The sequence below is a fragment of the Lichenostomus cassidix genome, chromosome 4 (assembly GCF_008360975.1).
Source record: "Lichenostomus cassidix isolate B80296 chromosome 4, HeHo_3.0, whole genome shotgun sequence".
In the NCBI taxonomy this organism is placed as follows: Eukaryota; Metazoa; Chordata; class Aves; order Passeriformes; family Meliphagidae; genus Lichenostomus; species Lichenostomus cassidix.
Genome location: NC_139484.1, coordinates 67,678,526 through 67,699,463, shown reverse-complemented (window position 1 = coordinate 67,699,463; position 20,938 = coordinate 67,678,526). Strand labels below are relative to the sequence as shown.

At 38.5% G+C, this 20,938-nt stretch overlaps 1 protein-coding gene across 1 annotated transcript in view; it reads left to right on the top strand.

The window, feature by feature from the left end:
• Positions 1-20,938, top strand: part of SORCS2 (sortilin related VPS10 domain containing receptor 2) — a 528,344-nt gene that overhangs the window by 155,948 nt on the left and 351,458 nt on the right. The window contains exon 2 of the mRNA XM_085059750.1: positions 17,742-17,809. Within this exon, the coding sequence (XP_084915876.1) occupies positions 17,742-17,809 (68 nt within the window). The remainder of the gene's footprint in view (positions 1-17,741; positions 17,810-20,938) is intronic.

Sequence of the window (20,938 nt, the reverse complement as noted above, 5' to 3'; positions counted from 1 at the left end):
CTTTGCTTTTTAGTTCTGTGAATTTGACTGAAAGGCATACCGCAACAGCATATAGTTTTACCTCCAAAATGACAGCATATGATGTGGTGTTATATTTCAGTGTAATGTTTCACCAAGAATATTTTGAAGCATTTTATAGACTGTGTACTGGAGAATCTTTTGTATATCACAGGTATATAGTGCCCCCCCTTTGCAAAGAGTGTATTTAACAGTGTTTTCAAAAAGAAGTCAGAGTTTTTCTTGTTCCTTCTCTGGGGAAAATTATTGGCTCAACTCTGAGCATTGCAATTTAAAATATACTTGCTAGTGTATAACAAATACACCTGAATTCATGTTTCCTATCAGAAAATATTAAAGCTTATTGTTGCTATTTATTGCTTTATTTAGCCATATATTCAAATGAATTATAGTACCTCTCTGGAAAACAAGGTTGAGATGTGTGAAGGCTGCATGGTCTAGTGGTAAAGGAGGTGTCCTTGGCTCTGGTCCCAGCTCTGCCACCAGCCTGTCAAATGACTGGCACCAAATCACAGAATCTCAGAAGGGGTAAGGCTGGAAGGGACCCCAGCAGGACCATCTGATCCAACTCTACTGAGAACAACTTCTGGCATTCTGGAGAAAATATTTTTTGTGGAGGAAGAGACTGTTATTAATAATACTTGTTAGTGAGTGAGTATATTCATACCTAGTGTTATTCAATGGGTTTAGGTTACTGTAGCTGTAGTGTTTCTGTTGCTATAATGTGATCATGAGAAAGGATAGGAAAACAGCAAAGGCAAAGAAGAGCTGAAACCCAGTAATGTACTCTGTACTCTGACCACGAATTATGCCTTGAAACTGAGTTAGAGATTGTAAAGTCTGAGTAGCAATGCTATGTCTGAACTTGCTTTATCTAAGAAAACCAATACTTTTTACTGTGAGCTTATCACAGTGACAACAGCTAACTGCAACAGCAGGGAGAGAGTTGGTAAGTTATAAATTATTCAAATTTTTTTTTTATGAAGCCATTATTAAAAGGACAGAAAAAATATTTTCCTTACAAAGTGGTGAAAATGCTTGTGATATTAAAATATACTTGGTTTCCTATAAAGTTTTGGACTTAGAAATTTGATCAACAGATCTTTTGTTTTAAAATACAATATTCACGTACGATATTAAGGCACATGAGATTAATTTAAAAGCTCTCCATGTGATATGGAATTGCAGAGTAACTGAGGTTGGAAGGAACATCTGGAGGTCATCTGGCCCACCTCCTGCTCAAAGCGGGGCTCATACCAAAAGTGAGATGAAGCTGTTAAGGGTCTGGTTCAGGCATAATTTGAGAACACCAAGGTTAGGGATTCCTCAGCCTCACTGTGTCACCTGTCCTTCAGGGTGAAATTATTTTTCTATCCCACTGGAGTTTACTTTCCAGCTTGTGGTTTTGTTTGTCTTGTTCTCAGACACTGGGAAGAGTTTGTCTTTTTTTTTTCTCTTTAGGTAGTAGAAGATGCTGTCTCAGTCTTCTCTTCGCTAGAAAAATTGACTTTTCCACCTTACTTTTCCTTATCTGACATGTGCTTCAGCTCTCTAACCTTGATCCTCTACTGGAGTCACTCCAGGATGTCAGTCTTTGTTGCAGCAGGATCCCAAAGATGGACACAGTATTCTAGATTGTTTATGTTGCTGTTGCAGGGAATTGCCGAGTAATAAATATCATTGAGAGGATCCTCACACCTACCTGGATGTAAGAAGTCTTAGTTTATATGCCAAACTTGCCATGAGAAGATGAATGCAATCAGGAAGGATGAGTTACATAGATCTTTGTCTTTGCACATTGTATTCAATTTCTGAGGGAAGAAACAACCAAAACAGATAGGGAAGAAACCCAGTTTAAAAGAAGTGAGTTCTCAATTATGGTGGTAATATTAAGTACAAATGCTAAAGCTTCATTTTCCTGGAGAGGTGACAAAGAAGCAAGTTGCAGAGAGATGAGTGAGAGTGTCTTTTGGCACATTGCAAGCCCTCAAGCTCACCGAAACACTGGAACCACTTTAGTGCAAAGCATGATGTAATGCAGTGAACAGTTTCCGTTTTTAACTGTTTCCAGTTCTGCAATTAGGAATGTAACCCATTGCGTTATGAGAATAAAATTTATTTTTCCTGGTAGGCTTTTTAGTGTTGGGTAAATATGACAGTTGAAACACATGGTGTTTCCTTAAAAGCTGTGAATTCGAATGATGGCTTAGTGTTGAAAAAAGGATATTGGGTGTTTACGATCCAAGGCAGGTCTGTCAGCTACAGAAGTCAGAGCATGTTTTCCACAAGCTGGAATAGTCCATCTGGGGCAAGTGCCAGGAAAAAGGAAAAATCTCCCGTGGGGCAGCAGTGGGGATATAATTCACAATTTTGTGAAAACTCATTAACTTAGTTTCTAGGCATTAGTTCTGAATCCAGTGCTTGTCAGTATTTCCATATTTTCAATCACCAATATGGATAGTGACATGAATTTGCTGATAAATTTGTAGATAGCACAAAAATTGCTAAAATAACGAAGGTTGTTGCAAGCACAATCTGAAATGGTTGATTAGACGAAAATTCAAAAATTCACTTTTATCCAGACAGATGGAGGGCTGTACATACAAAGATATAAGGCTTTCAGGGTGGAAGGGTGCTTTGGGAATTAGCAACCCTGAAGTCAATGTAAGGTTTTTGGGGGGAAGCTTCCTCAGTGATTATGTCAACTGAATTGGTATGGGAAAGAGAGCTCGAGAGGTTTGTTTTTGATGCTGATATTCTCCTATATGTATTTCTGAACTGAACCTGGAAGATGTTCTTGCTTTCATTTTTTTTCCTCCTTGGCTCCAGCTGCAGGCTTCTTCTTGACAAACTTGCTTGCCCTTCTGCAGAAAATCAGTTGAATTCTGCTGGCAATTAGCCCAGGGAAGCAGAGACTAGTTAGAATAATTATTGCTGGAGGTGTAGGTGTAGGTCTAAAAAGCCTAAGGCTAAACAAGAAGAGACAGATTAAAAACAGCTCTTTGGAGTCTGAGAGATGAATAATGTCTGGGCTTGGAAAATTCTTGAATTCTTGGGGAGAACTTGGTGAAGTGGTCGAAAAAATGCTGATTATTTTTATATGTATATGCATTCATTTAGTCCCTCCTCTGCATGCCCTGATTTTATTAGGCACACTTGCCAAGTGATCTTTCACTTTTAGGGAAAAAAGAACAAAATGTTTTAACTTAGTTTTCCAATAGCAGCACTATACTGGCTTATCCCAGAATCACTATTCCTGGAAACCTGTGGTGAGGTTCCTGTAAGCTGTTTGTGGGCTGCCCATAAAGGGTATATCCAGAACAAGTTAGAAAATTCACTTGGCTTTGCCTTTGGTAGCTGCTGCTACTCAGATCTGCTGTCCTCACCTCAGAAATGTCCTCAGTTCTGGAGAATGTATTCTGAAGATAAGGGGTGGGGGGTAGGGAGAGGACCTAAAAACATGATCCAGATGCTGAAAAATCAGCTTTATGAGGTGAATTGTATGGAGGCTTGTCATTAATCTTATCAAAAGGAAAAGGTCAAAAAGCAATGTGATTACAGTGTGTAAGTACTTATTTATGGAGAATATATTTGTCAGCAGAGGTCTTTTAATCTTCTATAAAAGCCCATGATAAGGTCCCTTAGCTAAAGATCGAAGGTAGATAAATTTACTCAAGAAATAAGTCATCATTACTTGCCTGGCTGCATACATAAATACTGGAACTCTTTGCTAGAGGAAGAGGCAGGAGCAGTATATTTTTTGAAGTGTAGATAGTTGCATTTTGAGTGAAGTGCTTAAAGTATGTTTGTGAGTTATATCGATTTGGCTCTGGAAGTGTAGGAGGAGAGGAAAGTGGACAGTGAGGACTAAATGATCCTTTCCAGCTTTGGATTTAGCACCTGACATGCCTTCAGTTCACTTCTTTCACTGGAGGGTCATTTGTGTTTGTAACAGCTGCAAATCCAAAGCAACATGATAGTTATCTGACACCACAGAATTTCAGTCTATGGGAGGTCACAAAAGATCCCTTTTTCTCCCCAACATGTTCCTGACTCCAGTTGCAGCTCCACCTGCTCACGTGCATTCCTCAACAAACTTCTGTTCCTTCAGGGAGCTGAGGACAGCCACAGCCTGGGATGAGGCAGTGCCTGAGGTAATGCACACAAAGATCTAGATCTTTGACCTGCCACCTCTTTGCAAAGGGAGCCTTTTTAGGAAATGTGATTGTGTTTTGTGCTTTATGAGAGCCATTTCTGCTGTTCAGAATTGTTCCTGCCTCATTGCTTTATTGAGACACCATCTTCTTCTTATGCCTGTGTCATGGCAGTCTTGGCTGTGGGAGTTCTGTCCCTGTGTTCCCATCCTAATATAAGAGGACCAAATTAATCAGTTAGAATAAATCAGAATGTTCCTAACACATAAACATCCAGGAACACAAAATACAAATAGTGTTAGGGTAAGTTAGACTACAGGTACATCTTAGGAGTTAGAACCTACAGTGTAGAGAATCTAAAACCTAGACTACAAAATGCCCTACAAGCTGTCTGAGATGCCTAAATACAGAAAACATTCACTTTACAGTAAAAAGGAACCACTGCTAGGAAGCAACACTTTTTTAGTTCAGGAAAGAATTAGCCTTTTTCTTTTTAAGCACTTCCTTTAAGCCTTTATCCTCTTGGATTCATTATGAATTTATCCAGGAAACATTTGCCTTTTGTGATCATTATCTGCCATTACCTGCTATGGGGACTGTTAAATTTCATTGTATGGAACACTCTAGGAATTAGGGTTGTAGTTGCAATTTCTTTAAGAAATATCTATTTCCATAGATTTGCAGCTCAATTCTAAGTATTCTGAGTAGGAAACATTTGGCTCCAGGCGGTTATTTAGTTTTTTATTTCTGTCTTTTTCCTTTGGTGTTGAAAATTAAATTTTAATAATCTTTGTTACTATAAAATAAACTCATGGAAGCTTGCTGATTCTCCCCTTCCCCTCCTTTTTACTTTTCTCCATTCTCCTATCTCTCTTCGAGCGGCAGTGGGATGGACTTTTTTCTCTGGTCTATCTGTGTGAAATAACCATGAAAATCACTGCAAAGCTTAATGGTAATTAATAATTTAAGACAGATCCAGAGAAATGTATCTATAATGCATTGATTTGGGGGGAGGAGCATGTAAATAGCTTTTTTTTTTCTTTTTTTTTTTAAAGGAAAAAAAGAATTAGCTACTAGTCTTGATTTTGGACACAAATTCATTAAACAGACTTCAGATTACACCTCTTACTATACAAAATGTGGTTTCAGGCCCTGGTGAGTTGGGACATCAGTTTGCAGATCTCTAGTCTGTCTTTGTATTAGCCGCATGCATAGCCATAGACTGTTGGTATTCTTTGCTCTCAGAAAATTTTTAAAAAGTTAAAAAAAAAAATAAGGAGGGAAGGAGGGACAACCCTAGGTACCAGGATACAAAAACCAAGACAAAGACTTGCCTGAGCTGTGATCAGAGACCCTGCATAGTTCTCTAAGCTATTTCTCTTAAGGCACTGATGAGTGAAAATTTCATAGGGACTGCCAGATCTCCAAATAGCATAACCCACTGAGAAAACAGACACTGCTCTAGTTAGGATAGAAACCAAGAAACTGAACTGATGTGTTTGAGTATCTGTTTCCCCCTTCCTTGCTGATGCATTTCTCTGGTAGCACATTTACTGCCTTTTTCTTTTATTCATGGAGAACTTGCATTATTTCCAGGTATTGGATGATCTCTATTTCTTCACTATAGTCCCCTGATCTCTTTCTTTTGTTCAAAAATCATTTGATCATCATCTGTTGGTACTTTAGTTAATAAGCACAACTGATTAAGAGCTGTATGTTTTATGTCTCCTTCCTGATAAATGCACTTCAGGCTGCTTGTGTTGTTACTTGGGGAGGGAGGAGAGAAGCTGCAAAAAATACCATTTCAGGTAAATTGCTGTCAATTTGTTGTCACAGAGATTAAAGAACGCTTTCACCTTCTCTGGACCAGGGAATATGGAGGGGTTTTGATTTCTTTCCCTGCTGATATGGAATCAATGCCCCTGAAATTGCTTAGGTTTCTGTGGGTAGTGCTCTGAGCTGGGCAGTTTGAGGATATAGATGTGAACTACCTGGACTGAGGTAAAAATCTCCCAGCACTGAACTTTAACATTTATAATTTCTTTTTTCACATAGCAGGAATAAGGATGCTGTATTAATTAACTAATATGGTGATGTGTTATCCTTGCTCATTTTAAATCTCAGAAAGGAAGCCAGAGCCATTTTACTCCGTATCTTTCCTATATCATGCATAAACACTTTCATTGGGTTACCATCCATACAACTGACTATCAAAAGCCAAATTTTAGCAGAAATAAACTTTAGTTGCCATATTTTTAATACTGTATTTCCTGAAGAAATGTCACTGGTCTTCTGTTGGGAAAAAGACAATTCATTGAAGAATTGGCAGAGAAGATAGAAGTTTTTTTTTAATTTCTTTCTTTCTTTTTTTTTTTTTCTGTAAAACTTGATCAGTTTTGACATGCTTCTGTTTTCAGGAGGTGGCTGACTAGTCTTTAATGGATGTTTTATTCATTTTACTGTGTCTACAAGATAAATTTCTACAGCTATTTCTTGGGCTGCAATGAAAGCCTCTTTTTCCTTCTACTTGCTGTTGAAAAATACAGGCCTGCTGCCCTATCTAAGAAGATGATGGGCTTTGGGAGAGGTTGAAATGTTATTTCTGTGCTGATGAAAAATATTTCTTGTTCCAAAGTGGGGAAATTAAAAAAGGAATTGAATGTTGTTTTAGACATATGGGTGGTGCATTTTTCCTGTGGCCTCTAATCTTGTAAAATTCTAGAAAAATACAGTGTTTAAAAAAAAATGACAACAAATCTATGTAGTAGATTAGGGATTGACATAAAAGGTCTGAGGTAATTTCCAGTAGTTGCTTCTGCTTGCTTTCTCTTGTACATTGTGAGTGAACTTTACTTCAAGAAGTGTCTATTTAGATACCTTCAGCAGTGTGAGTTTGCACTGGATGATGAAAAAGCTTGCATCATTAAGTTTAACTCTAACTGTTCACTTTGAGTAGTCTCATGTCCATTATAACTTGGCATTTAAAGTCATAAATTTGTACAATTACATGCATTTTGTGGAAAGTGCAACACGGTTGTTTTTCCTGTGCACAGAATGTTTAATCAAAATTGGATCCTTCTCTTCCTGTAACAAAAGTCAAGATCTGATTTATTTTTTCTGTATTTAGAATGGGCTTTATGCAGATTCCCACTGGTTTAGACTTTGGGTCAAACTCCAAGTAAATGCATGGGTATGGAAGGGTGAGGAGGGTAAAACAAAAACATCCATTTGCTAGACAACACTGAGCTGAAGAGCTGCCATTGGGTTTGGGCTGTAGCTTCTGAGCTCTGGTTATTACTGTGTTTCTTTCACGGCATCAGTTAAACTCCTGACTTGAGAAAAACAATTTTCAAGAATTAAAAGGTTCAGATTTTTTCTTTGTTTTGGGATAAGGTAATTTCCATAAGAAAAATACCTTATCCCTGTTGCCTGGCAAACAGAGAAGACTATTCTCTAAGTTTCAGAAATAAAATATAAATAGAGACAGGCATTTACAATTCAAATATAGAACAAACTCATTAGGAAAAAAAGATTGGAAAATAAATAGCAGTTCCAGAGAGATGCTCAATATAATGGAGGACAACAGTAAATGTCATGTACACTGTACAGAAGTTTTAACTGTCTGAAAGTATAAAGTTCTGTTGTAAAGGACCTTGTATGAAGCATGTCATAGTCATTACCATTATTTTGAAGAAATGAAATGTGGGGTTTTTGGTAGTGACAAAATTTAGCCTGCTGCACCTTCTGAGATGATATATATAGTTGTACAATTTTCTTCAACTCTTCCTTTAGTTTTTCATGTGTTGCTTGGTGGAAAGGGATGTAAGGGAAAAAAGGAATTTTTGCCATATTGAAGATGCTGCCTCTTTGGCACAGTTTCTGTTAGGTGTCAGGACATTGGTGGTACAGAAGCACACAACTCCTGCAGACCTGCTGGCTCCACAGTCTGGGTGTGTTGCTGTGTGTCGTGGGTAGCAGTGATAGGGAAAGGGTCTTGAGGTGCTGAAAGCTCTTGGGAGGATGTGGGAATTGGGTCTGGGAGCATAATGGATTGGAAAAGAAGATCTTTGGGGCTAGACTTATGGAATGTATGCAGTGTCTGTTGATCCTGCTTCTCAGTTTGTTCTCTCTTTATATGTTGGTATCTGCTCTGCCTTTATAAGTTGGTATCTGGACTTCTGCAGCTCATTTAGATAGGGATTCATCCTGTCCTTCTGAGATGGTCAAGCTGAAAGTGTAGGTCCTTAGTATGATAAATCACTAGGAAAGAGAGTACTGCCAAAGGACTGTTCACATCTAGAGAGGCAAAACTTATCTTTAGAGGTATCTCTCCCTTTTTCTAGGGGCTGCTCTATCCTAAAGTTGGGATAAACCAGGGTGATACATTTCTGCTTCCATGTGTCAACTGTAAAATAGACAGTACTACTACCATATGTCAAGGGGATGCAAGAAGGCTGGAATTGCCCCATTTCTGTAGAAAAGCGCCATGAGAAGGTGTAAGTGTTAAAGAGAACTCTTCAGAGGTGTTCTAGGCATGAATTAAAAATATTTTCCTTCCACTTCTTATGCTGCTTAACTGTTGTACCTATCCTTAAATCCATGAAGACAGAAAAGAGTAGTGCTCATAACATGAAGAAAGAAGTACTTAGCATATTTCTAAAACAATCTGTGATCACAGGGGAGAGACCAACCATGAAAAACATCAATCTTTAAGGGGGAGAATTTCACATTAAAAGTTTGTTACTGAAACTGCTTTGCAGCTCTAGCTACAGCTGACATGTAAAAACTGTCTCCAAAGAATCCGTTGAATACCTAAGTCTTTACTGGAGTAAAATAAAGAAATATAGATCTCATTTATCAGGGCCTACAATCTTTTCCTGCTTGTGTCTGCTTGATCTGAGGGTCATTTAAAATGTATTAGAGGTTTAAGACTGGAATGCGAGGCTAATTTGAAACCTGGCTCTAAGATGACTGATTATATTATACTTCATGCTGGTTAAACTAAAGCATAGTGTCTGTATGACAAGAGGAATCCAAAACCATGTGGTGTTGCCTGGTGAAATAGCTGTTCCTTTTCACAGATAATGCTATATAATTCCACTTAGCTTTTTTATGTCCTCATGGCTCTTAAAGTAATGGACACCTAGGGCAGAGGCTGGGTGAGGAAATACAAAAAGCTGGCAAAAGCTCCACGCTCACAGATTGGAAATCTCCTGGTTTGGCTTCAGACTGAATGTGGAGAAGTTTCCAGCACTCCCTCAGTCGCTTCCAATGTTTTCTTTGACGTATTTGGATCCTGACCAATTTTCCCAACTGCTCCCAAGCCCTTTCTAATAGTCTCCTAACCCACTTGGATGTTCCCTCAGCTCCTTTACGCCCTTTCCATTGGCACGGATATGAAGTTCTGCTGCTTCAGGAATAACGCTGAAGATAAATGTGCTTTCATCCTTCTTCTCAAAGGGGTTCATTCCCAGTGTTTTACAGTAGCTGAATTCTGTTAATGTCATTTGAGGTGTTCCAAATTTATTCTGAATGGGGCCACGGGGAGCAGGCAGGCTTGCCATTGGAGTGGGAATGTTTCCCTCTCACATTATGCTAGGGGCAGTGTGTTGGTACTTCTGAAATTAATTATTTTAGCAGGATAATAGAGAGGAAACAGTTAAAATGAAAGGCAGTCACAGAGAGACCAATTTCTACCCAGGAAGGTGGTGTTGACCCTCGTCTGTCCCTGTGCAAAACTGCAGAGAGAATGGTCCTTGTTTGGAGAGGCACCCAGGCACCTCTCACTGGGAGGGTGATTGAGAGATTTTGTTAGACAGCACCTGGAGTAGCAGCCCCAGAGCTGTTTTGGGTTATTTCTGTTTTACTAGGCAACCCTGACCTTTTTTTTTTTTTTTTTTTTTTAATCCCCTTCACTCTCTTTTTGTGTAACTATCCAGGCTCAATTTTAACTTTGGAATAAGCAGAGTAAAAGTATCTCTGATCTTGTAAAAGCTGATTAGTGCAACGTACATGCTCCATATCACAAAAGGTGTGAAACAAGTTTTGCATCTGCCTCTGTTTTGTCTCTGGTCTTCTGACTGAAATATTAATCAGCATCCTCTGTCAGTGTAATAGAACTGCCTCAGTCTTTAGCATGTGTGTCCTGGCAGAAGTCCTTTCAGGTGGGAGTGTGCTCATGTGCCACTCTGCAGACCATGTTCCCATGTTTATCTTTCTCATGCATACAGAATAAATTCAGGTACCTACAATATTCAGGTAATATAAATTTCAGTCCTTATTCATGATGAGAAGGATATTAAACAGTGTGGCTTTTTGACTGATCTTGATGCAGCATCAAAGTCTTTGCTTGCATGTACAGTCTTTATAAAACCTCGTTACGATAGGCAATTAGGTCTCATTTGAACACCATTAGCCATTTCAGAGATAATTAAATGTTATTTTGAGGTCACTGTAGATTGATGCAACCTCTGGTAAATATGATGTTACTTGGTACAATGATATTTAATCCTGTGGTTCTGGTGAAGACAGAGCAGCTGTAAGGGAGAGTAACCAATGTGGAGATGTCTGCCAACAGCCCTGCGTCAAAGGAATGATCTGCTCAGCTTGTGGTATCCTCCTCTGTAGCTATTTCCATATGTCTTGCATAATAACTTCGTTTTTGAAATAAAAAGCATAGTTGTTTTGATATATAGGTTTTTTTTAAAGCTCTGGCCTTGAAAAAGGATTTAGTGATGTGGATTAGAAGCTCGCTTTCAATTTTTATATTTTGCTATTGGGCAGTAACACTTCATGAGAGACCAGAAATATTTCACAAACTGCACTTAAAATCTGATTTTTCTTTTCTGGTAGTGAATAGCTATATAATAGTGATGACCAAGGTAAACAGCTTATCTGTAATATTGGATTCCTGAAATATTTGGAAGAGACTAAAGATGTTTTACATATGCCATCTTTCAATGTTAGCTCTGCTTCCTCTTGAATTTTCATGGGAATGAAAAAGAATATTCACATAATAGGTTTGGTTCTGCAGGAAGGATTGTTATTTCAATTTAGAATACATTATTAGGGAACATAAGTAAAGCTAGTCTGTATTTAAAAGAAAAAAAAATACAATTAGGAGACTAGAGAGACTAAGGAAAAAATATTCTTGCTTCATGCTTTAGAAATTTATTTTCTTGCCATGTTTGCAAATGTGGTTTTAAGAACTTATCAAATGCTATGTTAAATATTTAAACCTAAAAGTTACTCTGGTTGCATAGAGAAAGGTAATGACAGAAAACTGGTTTTGTGTCAGAGGTGACATTGTTTTGGGCTGTTTGAAAAAGAACAGGAAGTTTAATTGATCGAGTAGTTCAAAAGTTAGACAGTTTCCAAAGCTGCAGATTTGACTCTAATAATTCTGTGGCCTTCAAACTGAGTTCCTGTTTGCATGAGCATCCTGCCCAGAAATCTTGGACCTCATCTAATGGTTCTAGAAAGGAGCAGCAACATGAATATGTTCAAGTAGCAGCAGTCCAGATTGGCTGATTGGTTCTCCATGGGCTTTGATTTTTGGGGACTGACCATTAGCAGTTACATAACAATAGTCTCTGTTCCTGTGCAGATGAGTCAGGCAGTGCCACACAGAAGCCTGTGCTTATCCGAGCAGCCAAATGCTAAAAACTGCAGCAACAGCCCAGCTGCCTGAGTTGCAAATTACTGAAGATAGGAAAATGTATGTGAGAAGCATCTTTATTTATATGCCTTCCCCATTCTTATAATTTTTGCACTTTTTTGTTTATTGCTGTTCTAGGTGGATCTGTGCTATGGACTTGCAGTATAAACTGATATAGCTACTTCAGCCATATGGCTACTTCTCTGTTAAATATGATTGAAATCAGTCAGTGGATTTAGAATTTAAAGGTAGGGGTGAGGAGCCAAAACCATATATATACAGGGTCATATATATGGAGTGCCATCACATAAACATAATTTTCTTAGGAGCTTGCATTGAAAATCTGACATGAGTTGTTGATGGTGTGAAGACTTCTTGTGTTCTGAACTGGAATTGTAGGCTCCTGAAGGCAGTAGGTTGTCTTGATCTGTGTTTGTACAGAGCTAACAGAATACAATCCTGTTCTGTGCTAGATAGTGGATTAAATATATTTGATATCCTAAAGTTACTCTTCTGTGTGAATGTTTTCAGGGTCAATGTGTGAAGTACTATGTTTAAAATGGTTTTGAATCTGGAAGCAATCACAACCACTGCTTTCAAGACTATGCACTTATTCAGCTCTTGTGGTTGGAAATACCTCTTAGAGAACAGGAATTGAGCTATTATTGTGTCTTACTTTGAATTATGAATTAATTCACTGTATGGAATTATTACTAATGTTTAAGACAAGTGAACTGGTTTAGTCCATGACTTCATACACAGTAAGTCCTCTCGTCTCCCAATACAATTTAGTTGGAAGAAATAGAAATCTAATCCTTTAAGTATTTCATGTCAAATCATGTATTGCTTTTATGAACTTTATTACCAGAGAGGAGTAGAAGCTTATACAGTGAATTCTTAATAGCTTAAATAATGGTTTAAATGTTTGCCTTTTTCACCTTTCATCATAATGCTGCAACAGAGTAAACCTAAATGCTCTTTTTCTGTTTAGTTTTCCCAGCATAATCAAATTAAGATGTAGTTATTAATAGCAGTATGGCAGTTTGTCCATGTAATAATAGCCTTGTATTAATGTACCTTCATATTAATAAAGTCTTGAATTTTATTTTTCTCATAAGAGTCTCTGTTTTAAATAAGAAATGTGAAAATTAACATAGCCCTAAGCATGATGATTGAAAGGCCTGCTGCTGCAAAAGGGGAAATGGCTTGAGGGATTGGAGCAGTAGGTGGTTGCCTATAATTTGTTAGGGAACTTTTTGATTATTAGTTGTCAAAAAAGTTTTGGAATTACAGGGGATGTTGGTGACAAATTAATAGGCTGCGCCTAGAACTCCTTGATCTCCCCAAAATAGTTGTGGTGTACAGTGGAATAGTTAAACAGCTGAAAAGGTGAGTGAGGCTGTCTTCTTGAGCAACACAGCAGCTTATGTTCCAGTCATACAGAGTATTAAGTGCCTGTTCAAGTGACTCTCATAAACACTTCTTTGGATTTCAGTGGCTTCATTCACATGAATTAAATTAAGCAGATGCTAAAAAGTTTGCAGAAACTTGAATCTGTCTGAGGAGTTTATTTTCCTGGTAGCTCTGGCTGCCCAGACATATTTACAGCATGCTCTCACTTTCTAAAACCTTGCAATCATACTTGTAATTTTTTTAAATTTTTTTTGAAAGTATGAGACTTTTACTATTAAACTTGTGAATAGTTAAAAAAATTACCTAAAATCACAAATTGCAGGGGTCAAATAAAACTCTCTGTAAGAATCTGCATGTAGATAGAAAAAGAGAGATCTTTGTTAAGAATGGTCCACGAAAAAAGCATCGTGGAGGGAGCATGAGGAAAAAATAAAATAGTTTTCCCAAAGTCGATGTTTATCAAAAGGAGAAGTATCTTAGCAAATCTTCCACATAAAGATAAAATATAAACACCAGGAAAAGTGATTGATCTGGAATTCATTCCTTTTTCTTTTCTCAGCCCTCTTAGCTGACATGGTGATGAAAAGAGAGGATTAAAATGGGCTTCTTAAGGCCAAAATTTTATTAGGAAATTATTAAAAGCACATTGTGTCTCGTAAAGTGAAGTAGTGCTCTTTTTGGTCCAGCCTTGCTGCAAGACATTTTCAGAGGAGAGCAACAGAAAAGGAGAGGGGATAAACACAGATCATTCTTTCATTATTCACAGCTAATAATATCTGTGGAATTTTCCATTTGTTCTCCTGGTCTGTCATTCACTGTGAAAACCCAGTGCACGCCTGAAGACAGGTCTATATCCAGAAAGTATTTTGGGCTGAAACTGCTTCAACTCCTTTGTTTGGAGAACAGTTTTGAGCTGTGACTACTGTAACAGTGAGAATTCACACAGGCAGGGATTAAATTATGGAGGCAGGGGAATGACATGGGAGAATCAAAATTCTGTCTGTGCACCCCATTGCCCCCCTGCCTGCTTCCAAAAAAAAGGAGGGGGAGGATGAGGTAGAGAAATTTCTGAAGGCCCAGCACAGAGAAATTGACTGGAGCTAGTCGTTGCTCCCATGGAAAAATTACTTCTAATGCACATTGCATTTGATTTTTAGAATCCTAAGGGATTTATCTTCCATACCATGGCACACAGGGAGAAACACGGGCTTTATGGAGAGGCCTTTTCCAAATGTTTTGGTAAAGAAGCAGATAACAGAGTACCAATTTTGTGATAAAAGCTGAAAGTTTTCACTTCCTTTTTTCACCTTCAGTATTTTTCTCCAGAAGCACCATCAGGTGTTCATAGGGTCCCTCGCACAGTAATCACTGTTGTCACCTCCATTGTCATACTCTGGGAGGGAACTCAAAGAATTGTGGGTGAATTTAAGATTAAATGGTTTAAAATGATTTCACAAGTCTCCGAGAGTCTGGATGGAGCGACGATATCTAGATAATCCTATAAATCCACCTTTAAGTAAAAAATCTGGTAAAACTAATTCTCCTTCATTGCCTAAATTTATTTTTGCTGTAAAATAATAACAGAAAGAAGTTAAATTTATTTTAGCTGTCCATGACTGATGGTAGTATGGTTAAGAATCATAAGAGCTGGTTAAGAATCATATCCTTGATCATTGCTCAGTTGCTGCTGTGCCTCTCCCCAGCCACAGGCCACCCAAGAACTTTCACTAGGAGAACCATGTGTATGAAACACTGGCTTCAATCCAGCCTGTAAAATGCTGTAATTATGGAGGCTCATTAAAATGAAATCAGTGAAACAGGCTTCTGCTCTTAAAAATGACGGGTAGAATCCAGAGATCCTGAAGACCTTTATGCTTTCATTGTGAAATAATTCCTTGTGTTCTTTGGATCTATTGATTAATTTAGAAAACCTACCATTATGGTTAGCAGGATCATCTGAACAGATGCCCACAGTCTAGAGGACAATGCTGTAAAATCTGTTAAATAGCTGACCTCTGTTTTTCAGACACTGGGATGAAATCCACTGGCATAGTTGAAATGATAGTCAGCCCCTCAGCAGCTTCATACTTCTTAAATTGCGACAGGAATCTGCTAATAGTGTTTGAGAATTCAAAGAGGCCTCATTATGGCTTTGTTTTCCCTAATAAGTCATTCTCTACTTCCAAAGTGCAAAATAAGATATTTTGATTTTTACATGAATTTACCAGTCAGATTGGAAAGTACTGACATCTATTTTTCAGAGCTCTGACTCCATTCAAAGCACCAACCCTGCGGTGTCAGGAAGATGTTTCACTGCTTATGGCTGCTCCCACTGCAGTTTGCAGTTACCTGAAAGCCATTCAGTTGAAGTTTGTACAACAGCAGTGGCTTTTGGGTTTGGTGTGTGCATCCCCAGAGGAACTACAGCTTGCCAGCAGTACAGTGAGCCTGAAAGTCTTGAACACTTCTGACACGTGCTGAGTTACAGAAAAGGCTTATCTGGAAGGTTCTTTGTTGATGCATCCATACAGGTGATGCTCAAAGCAGGTGGACTGAGGGTGACCCAACAGGATTTTCTCTGTGTGATTTTAATCAGTTCAATTCAGAAATGGAACACAGGACTTAGCCTGTGGGAGGATGGCTCCAAAACGTGTTGCTGAAAATTAACTGAATTTGAAAAGCTGTAATTGTAGGATGTCCAGGAATGAAGAAAGTTGACTCACTAAGTTCAGGGTTGAGTCTCCATTTCTGCATAAATGGAATGAAACAAAGTGTAATCTCTTGTATTTTTAGACATTTTCTCTTTTGTTTTTGTGTACCAAATATGTGTTCTTGTATCTCTTAAAAAAAAAATAATTCCAGATCAGTTTTTGTGACTTAAGAGGAAATACACTTGTTTGGAAAAGCACAGTCTGAAACTTTTTCCTTAATAATTGGAGCAAATAGATGCTCCCAGTAGTGAAGTTTCTTTCTTTTTCTCCTTAATTGCAAGCACCAGAAAAAGCTGTAGTTAAGACACTGACAATACAATAAATAGCTGACCTGGTGGAACGTGCTTGGGCTGTAGCCAGGAATCTGATCTATAGATACACTCTCCTTTGGGAAATGGTTCTTTCTCTTAGCTTTGTAAGTCCTGCAGTAACCTATTCATTATTTTTTGGTTTTGCTTTATTTTAAGCCAACCCTTTATTTTTATAAATAATCAAATTCTAAAAAAGTAGTCTGATAGATTGTGGCTCTTTTGAGAATAGGAGGAAATAATACTACTTGTGAATTATGGATTGTTTCCACTTTTGCTTATATCAATATACATCCAGGAATATGTGTTGTGAATTTATTAGGTTTGGCTAACCCTAAGTGAGACTGGTATTATAGCTCAGTTCTGTAAAACACTTTGTTATTTCCAAAGTACCATGTAGTATCATCCACGGCCTGGAATTCTGTTCTCTCACAAGCTCCAGCATACAAGGAGTGCAGCATAGATGTATCATCAGCATATTAATTACCTGAATAATCAAAGTGAATGCCTACAGTTGCTGTTTGCTGGAGATTTTGCCTGGTGGTCAGGAGCAGAGCAGTGCCAGTTAAATAACAGCTTGCTCCAAACTGTGGGAGATTGGTGTTGACCCCACATTAAAGAAAGCCTGCAGCTGTGCAGGGAACCAGCCTGCTCTACCTCTGTGGGGCTGCTTTGGGCATGTGAGCCACTAATATGGACTGGCAGCAAGTGAAAGAAACCTGTAAAAGATCTAAACATAAACCGTAGCTTTCAGCTTGATACACTGGTCGTGGACTAGTGCTTTACATTGTTTGACCAGTGGATTTGTCACATGTTGAGCAGATGGAAAGTGTTTCTTGCTGGCTCTTTTCATGGGGTGAAGATGTTTTGTGGGTGAAATTTGCTTGTGTATTTTGTTGGCTGTTGGTGATGTAGATGAGTAATTTACTGAGCTGGTTCACGAAAGGGAAAATGCAATTCTTCAAGAAATGAAAAGTGATAGCTATGAAAGTTCCAGTGCTGATCTTTTAAGGAAGACTTCATTTTTTTCCTGAATTTGTTATCTGGATAATCAAAGTTAATCACCATTGTTAAACACTTTGGATTAAAAAAACATAATTGTGTCCGTAGAGTTGCCTTCTAAATTTAAACTAGCAAACAGATTGGTTTTTTTCTAATCCGAAAGTCATAAAGAATGCTTCAGGGATGTCATATGGTGGTGGCCTTTATGTGACAATTCCAACTCCACTGCTTATGTGAAATGGTCAATCTTTCACAAAGTCACCAGGTTTGCAGAAAACTTCAAATCCTGAAATCACTCTTCTCAGAAAAAGAAATGATAAAGCCAGGCTAAAAAGCAAAATTTTTAAGAGTTAAAAATTAGGTTCAGATTTTCAGAAGCCCCACTTCTGTATTTCCCAAAATAATGCTGCCCATGATCTATTTCTCTTTCTTACATCAGTTTACATATTTAAATCTATTTATTCTCATTTTCTTTTAGGTGATCCTGATCCTTACCAAGTATTATCATACTGACATGGGGAAAGTTCTGGAGAGCTCTTTGTGGAGGTAAGTTCTCTGCTTTTTCTATAAACTTCCCCCCTGCCGTTCTTGGAACAGATCCATTGCTTCCCTTTCCAGACTGCTGCTGAGTTGAGCTGGTAGTTGACTGATGCTATTGTAGTAAGATTAACCAGATTGTCATCAGCGCTTACTCCCTCTCTTCCTTGAATGCAGTTGCTGTAGTTGAATTAGAGTTTGCAATGAGTTTTAACAGTAGAGCTAAAGAATGATAGAGAATATAAGGTACCTCCTTGATGCCACGTTGCAAGGTGCCATGCTTTTCCTTTTCCTGGAAATTCTGTGTCAAATTTACTTAAAAAGTTTGAAATGTTTATTGTGTTGGGATGTGCCTTTTGGGAGTTCTTGCTGCTTGACTAGTGTACTAAGGTTGGTAAATAATCCTGCTTTGGAAGTAGTTATGATTGCCTGGATGAAATACACCAGCAGCGTAGGTTATATTGTGTTTTATGACAACTGGGAATAAATAGTATACAAATAAATTTCTAAACTGATTCTCATTCCCATAATATTTATGAATTAAGATACCAGTATGCTTGTTGCCTGCATGTGCACAGATTGCACACTCAGGTGTCCATCAGCACAAAAGCAGGGTTAAGGTAAGTCTATGTTATCCTAGTCACACTGGTTATTTTCTCAGGTCTTAGTTGTGTTTTGCTGTGGGGGCTTGTTGTGCTTTAATATTTTTTTGTGTGTGTGTATGTCTGTGTAAATTTTCCACAACTAATTTTTGCTAGACCCATGATGTACATTTGAAAAGTGGAAGTATTTCACTGTTACTGATAAATATAATACTGTGCCACTATTTGCTCTGCTAGTCTTACTGGTTCTCTCTAGCAGCAGAAATAAATGACAGGAGACATAAGCAGTCATATGTGAAATTCATATGTAGCACATAAGCGTCAGATCTAGAAACAAACAGTTGGTCTAAAAGCTTGTGGCTTAGATACTTGTAAACTTAGTGATGTCCCAAGAGCTTCTATGGAGACTCGACCTTCAGCTGTGTGTGTAACAACGTTTACAGAGACAATCCAAGGAAAGGACTGGGTAAGGGAATAGGGAGTGGGAAAAGCCTGTGTCCAGGACATGCTGCAAAACAGCCTCGCTACTTATTTTGAAAGAGATGGCATTGTTTTAACCTTGTGGGGTTTCCCAGTGAGAGTGCTCCTGCAAGACTTTGTTGTCATACCAGTGTCTGAGTAGTGCTCAGTCTGGCCAGGGCCAGTCCATGCAGAATGTAGGTATTTTCAAGTAAAAAAGAAACTTCTAGGTGTAAGAAGGGGATATTCAGGAAAGAGTTAGATCAAATGGAGACTGCTTAACATTGGCTCAGGACTGGCCTTTTTAGGGCTATGACAGTTCATTTGTAACTGTCCTTTAAACTTACAAGATGCAAAATTAATTGCACATTTGTTACTGTTTTAAATTCTGTCCAACATCTTGTGCAAATAAGACAACCAAATGACAGTTTGGATACTCCCAATTGCGTAAGCACACACTGCTTTCCTGTTACATGCCAGTGGCCCATACAACATGTGCAATGTATTTCAAGTTTTGCAATCCATACTTCAGGGCATCTATCATAGTCTTTTAAACATTTGCAGTTGGACTCTTCAAAATAAACTCTTTGCTCTTTTAAAATAAACATAAAGCAGGCTTCAGATAATGTTGCTTTCTTTTGAGAACATAAACACTTAAAACAAGGTCATTCAGACCTTGCTGACAGCTGGTGTAAAGAACTGGTGTGAATTGCATTCAAATAAAATCGATACTAGCGTGCATCATCTGGAAATCGTGCCTTTTTACTTACAAGTAACAGATGTACCAGATGCTTTGATACTGGCACAGGTCATGGTACCACCCCAGGGGCTGGGCACAGATGTCCTCAGGGCTCTCAGTGGTGTCAGGCTTTGGGGATGTGCCAGGTGCCCATGGCTCCATGGGACACTGTAGTGTGCCAGGGATGGGACCTTGCGGGACTCTCCTTGGGTATGTCTTGCAATTTCACGGGGCACAGCCCAGCCAGGATCTGGACATCAGGGTGCCTTGGGCTGTCCACTTTGTCAAGAGAGCCCCTGGGAGCTCATGATCCCTGGAACCTGCTGAGCCAGGAGTGGGGACAGAGGCTAGGGCTTGTTGACCAGAGAGGCTGGATGGGTTCTGAGTCCCCTGGTCTAGTGGAAAGGGATTGGAACTAGGTGATCTTTAAGGTCTCTTCTGACCCAAAGCATTCTATGATTCTATGGTTTCTAAAACCAGGATGGAAAAGCTGAAAGGAAATGAGTGCTTAAGATTAGCCCTTGGGCCAGGGGTTACTACTTAGCTGATCCATGCCTGGATATGTTCTGAGCTGACCTCCTTCCTCCACCTCTGCCTGCTGTGGCATAGAAGTAACACACACAGTTTTCAGACTGGAGGAATTACAAAGTGCCTGGATCTGGAAAAGCACAAATCAGACCAACTACTGCAAAAATATCAAATAGTGCCTCGCTCTGTTGAGATGTAGCTCACTATTTGTATTAAATAACAGAATGAAGCTGCCTTTGAAGTCAGGGGACTTCTGTGTTTTCCTGTATAAAATGGTTGGAACTTCACCAGTTTTCACCCACTTTTGCTGATGGAAATGGGGTGTTGTATTCACACTGGCAGCCTGCCCAGAATGTGTAGTGTGTATGTTTTTCAACTTTTTTTGTTTGTTTCTCTTTTGCATTCCTTTCATTTGCATCAAACAAATATGGAGTAAAAACAGGTGTGAAAAACTGTACTGGGTTTTTTTGTCAGGGGAGAAATGACATTAATCTGTTTCTGTGCCCCAGTGGGAATAGACTCTCTCTAGTTATTTCCTGAATTGGTTCAATGCTTTTGTTCCTATCTTGCCTGGCTAGATAATACCAGACATGATATTCTCTAAAGCCACTAAGTGACTTAGTCACTAAGTGAAAATAAACTAGTTCTATAAACTGATCAATTCCCACCAGAGTAATTTTTTAATGTTAATATCCCAATTTCTCTTGCTGGTCAGTAAATATTAACCTAGCTTCGTGTTTTTCAGTTACTTTACTTCTTGAAACTGCATTTTACATCTTCTAAAACATATTTCCACGTCATCTCTTTCCT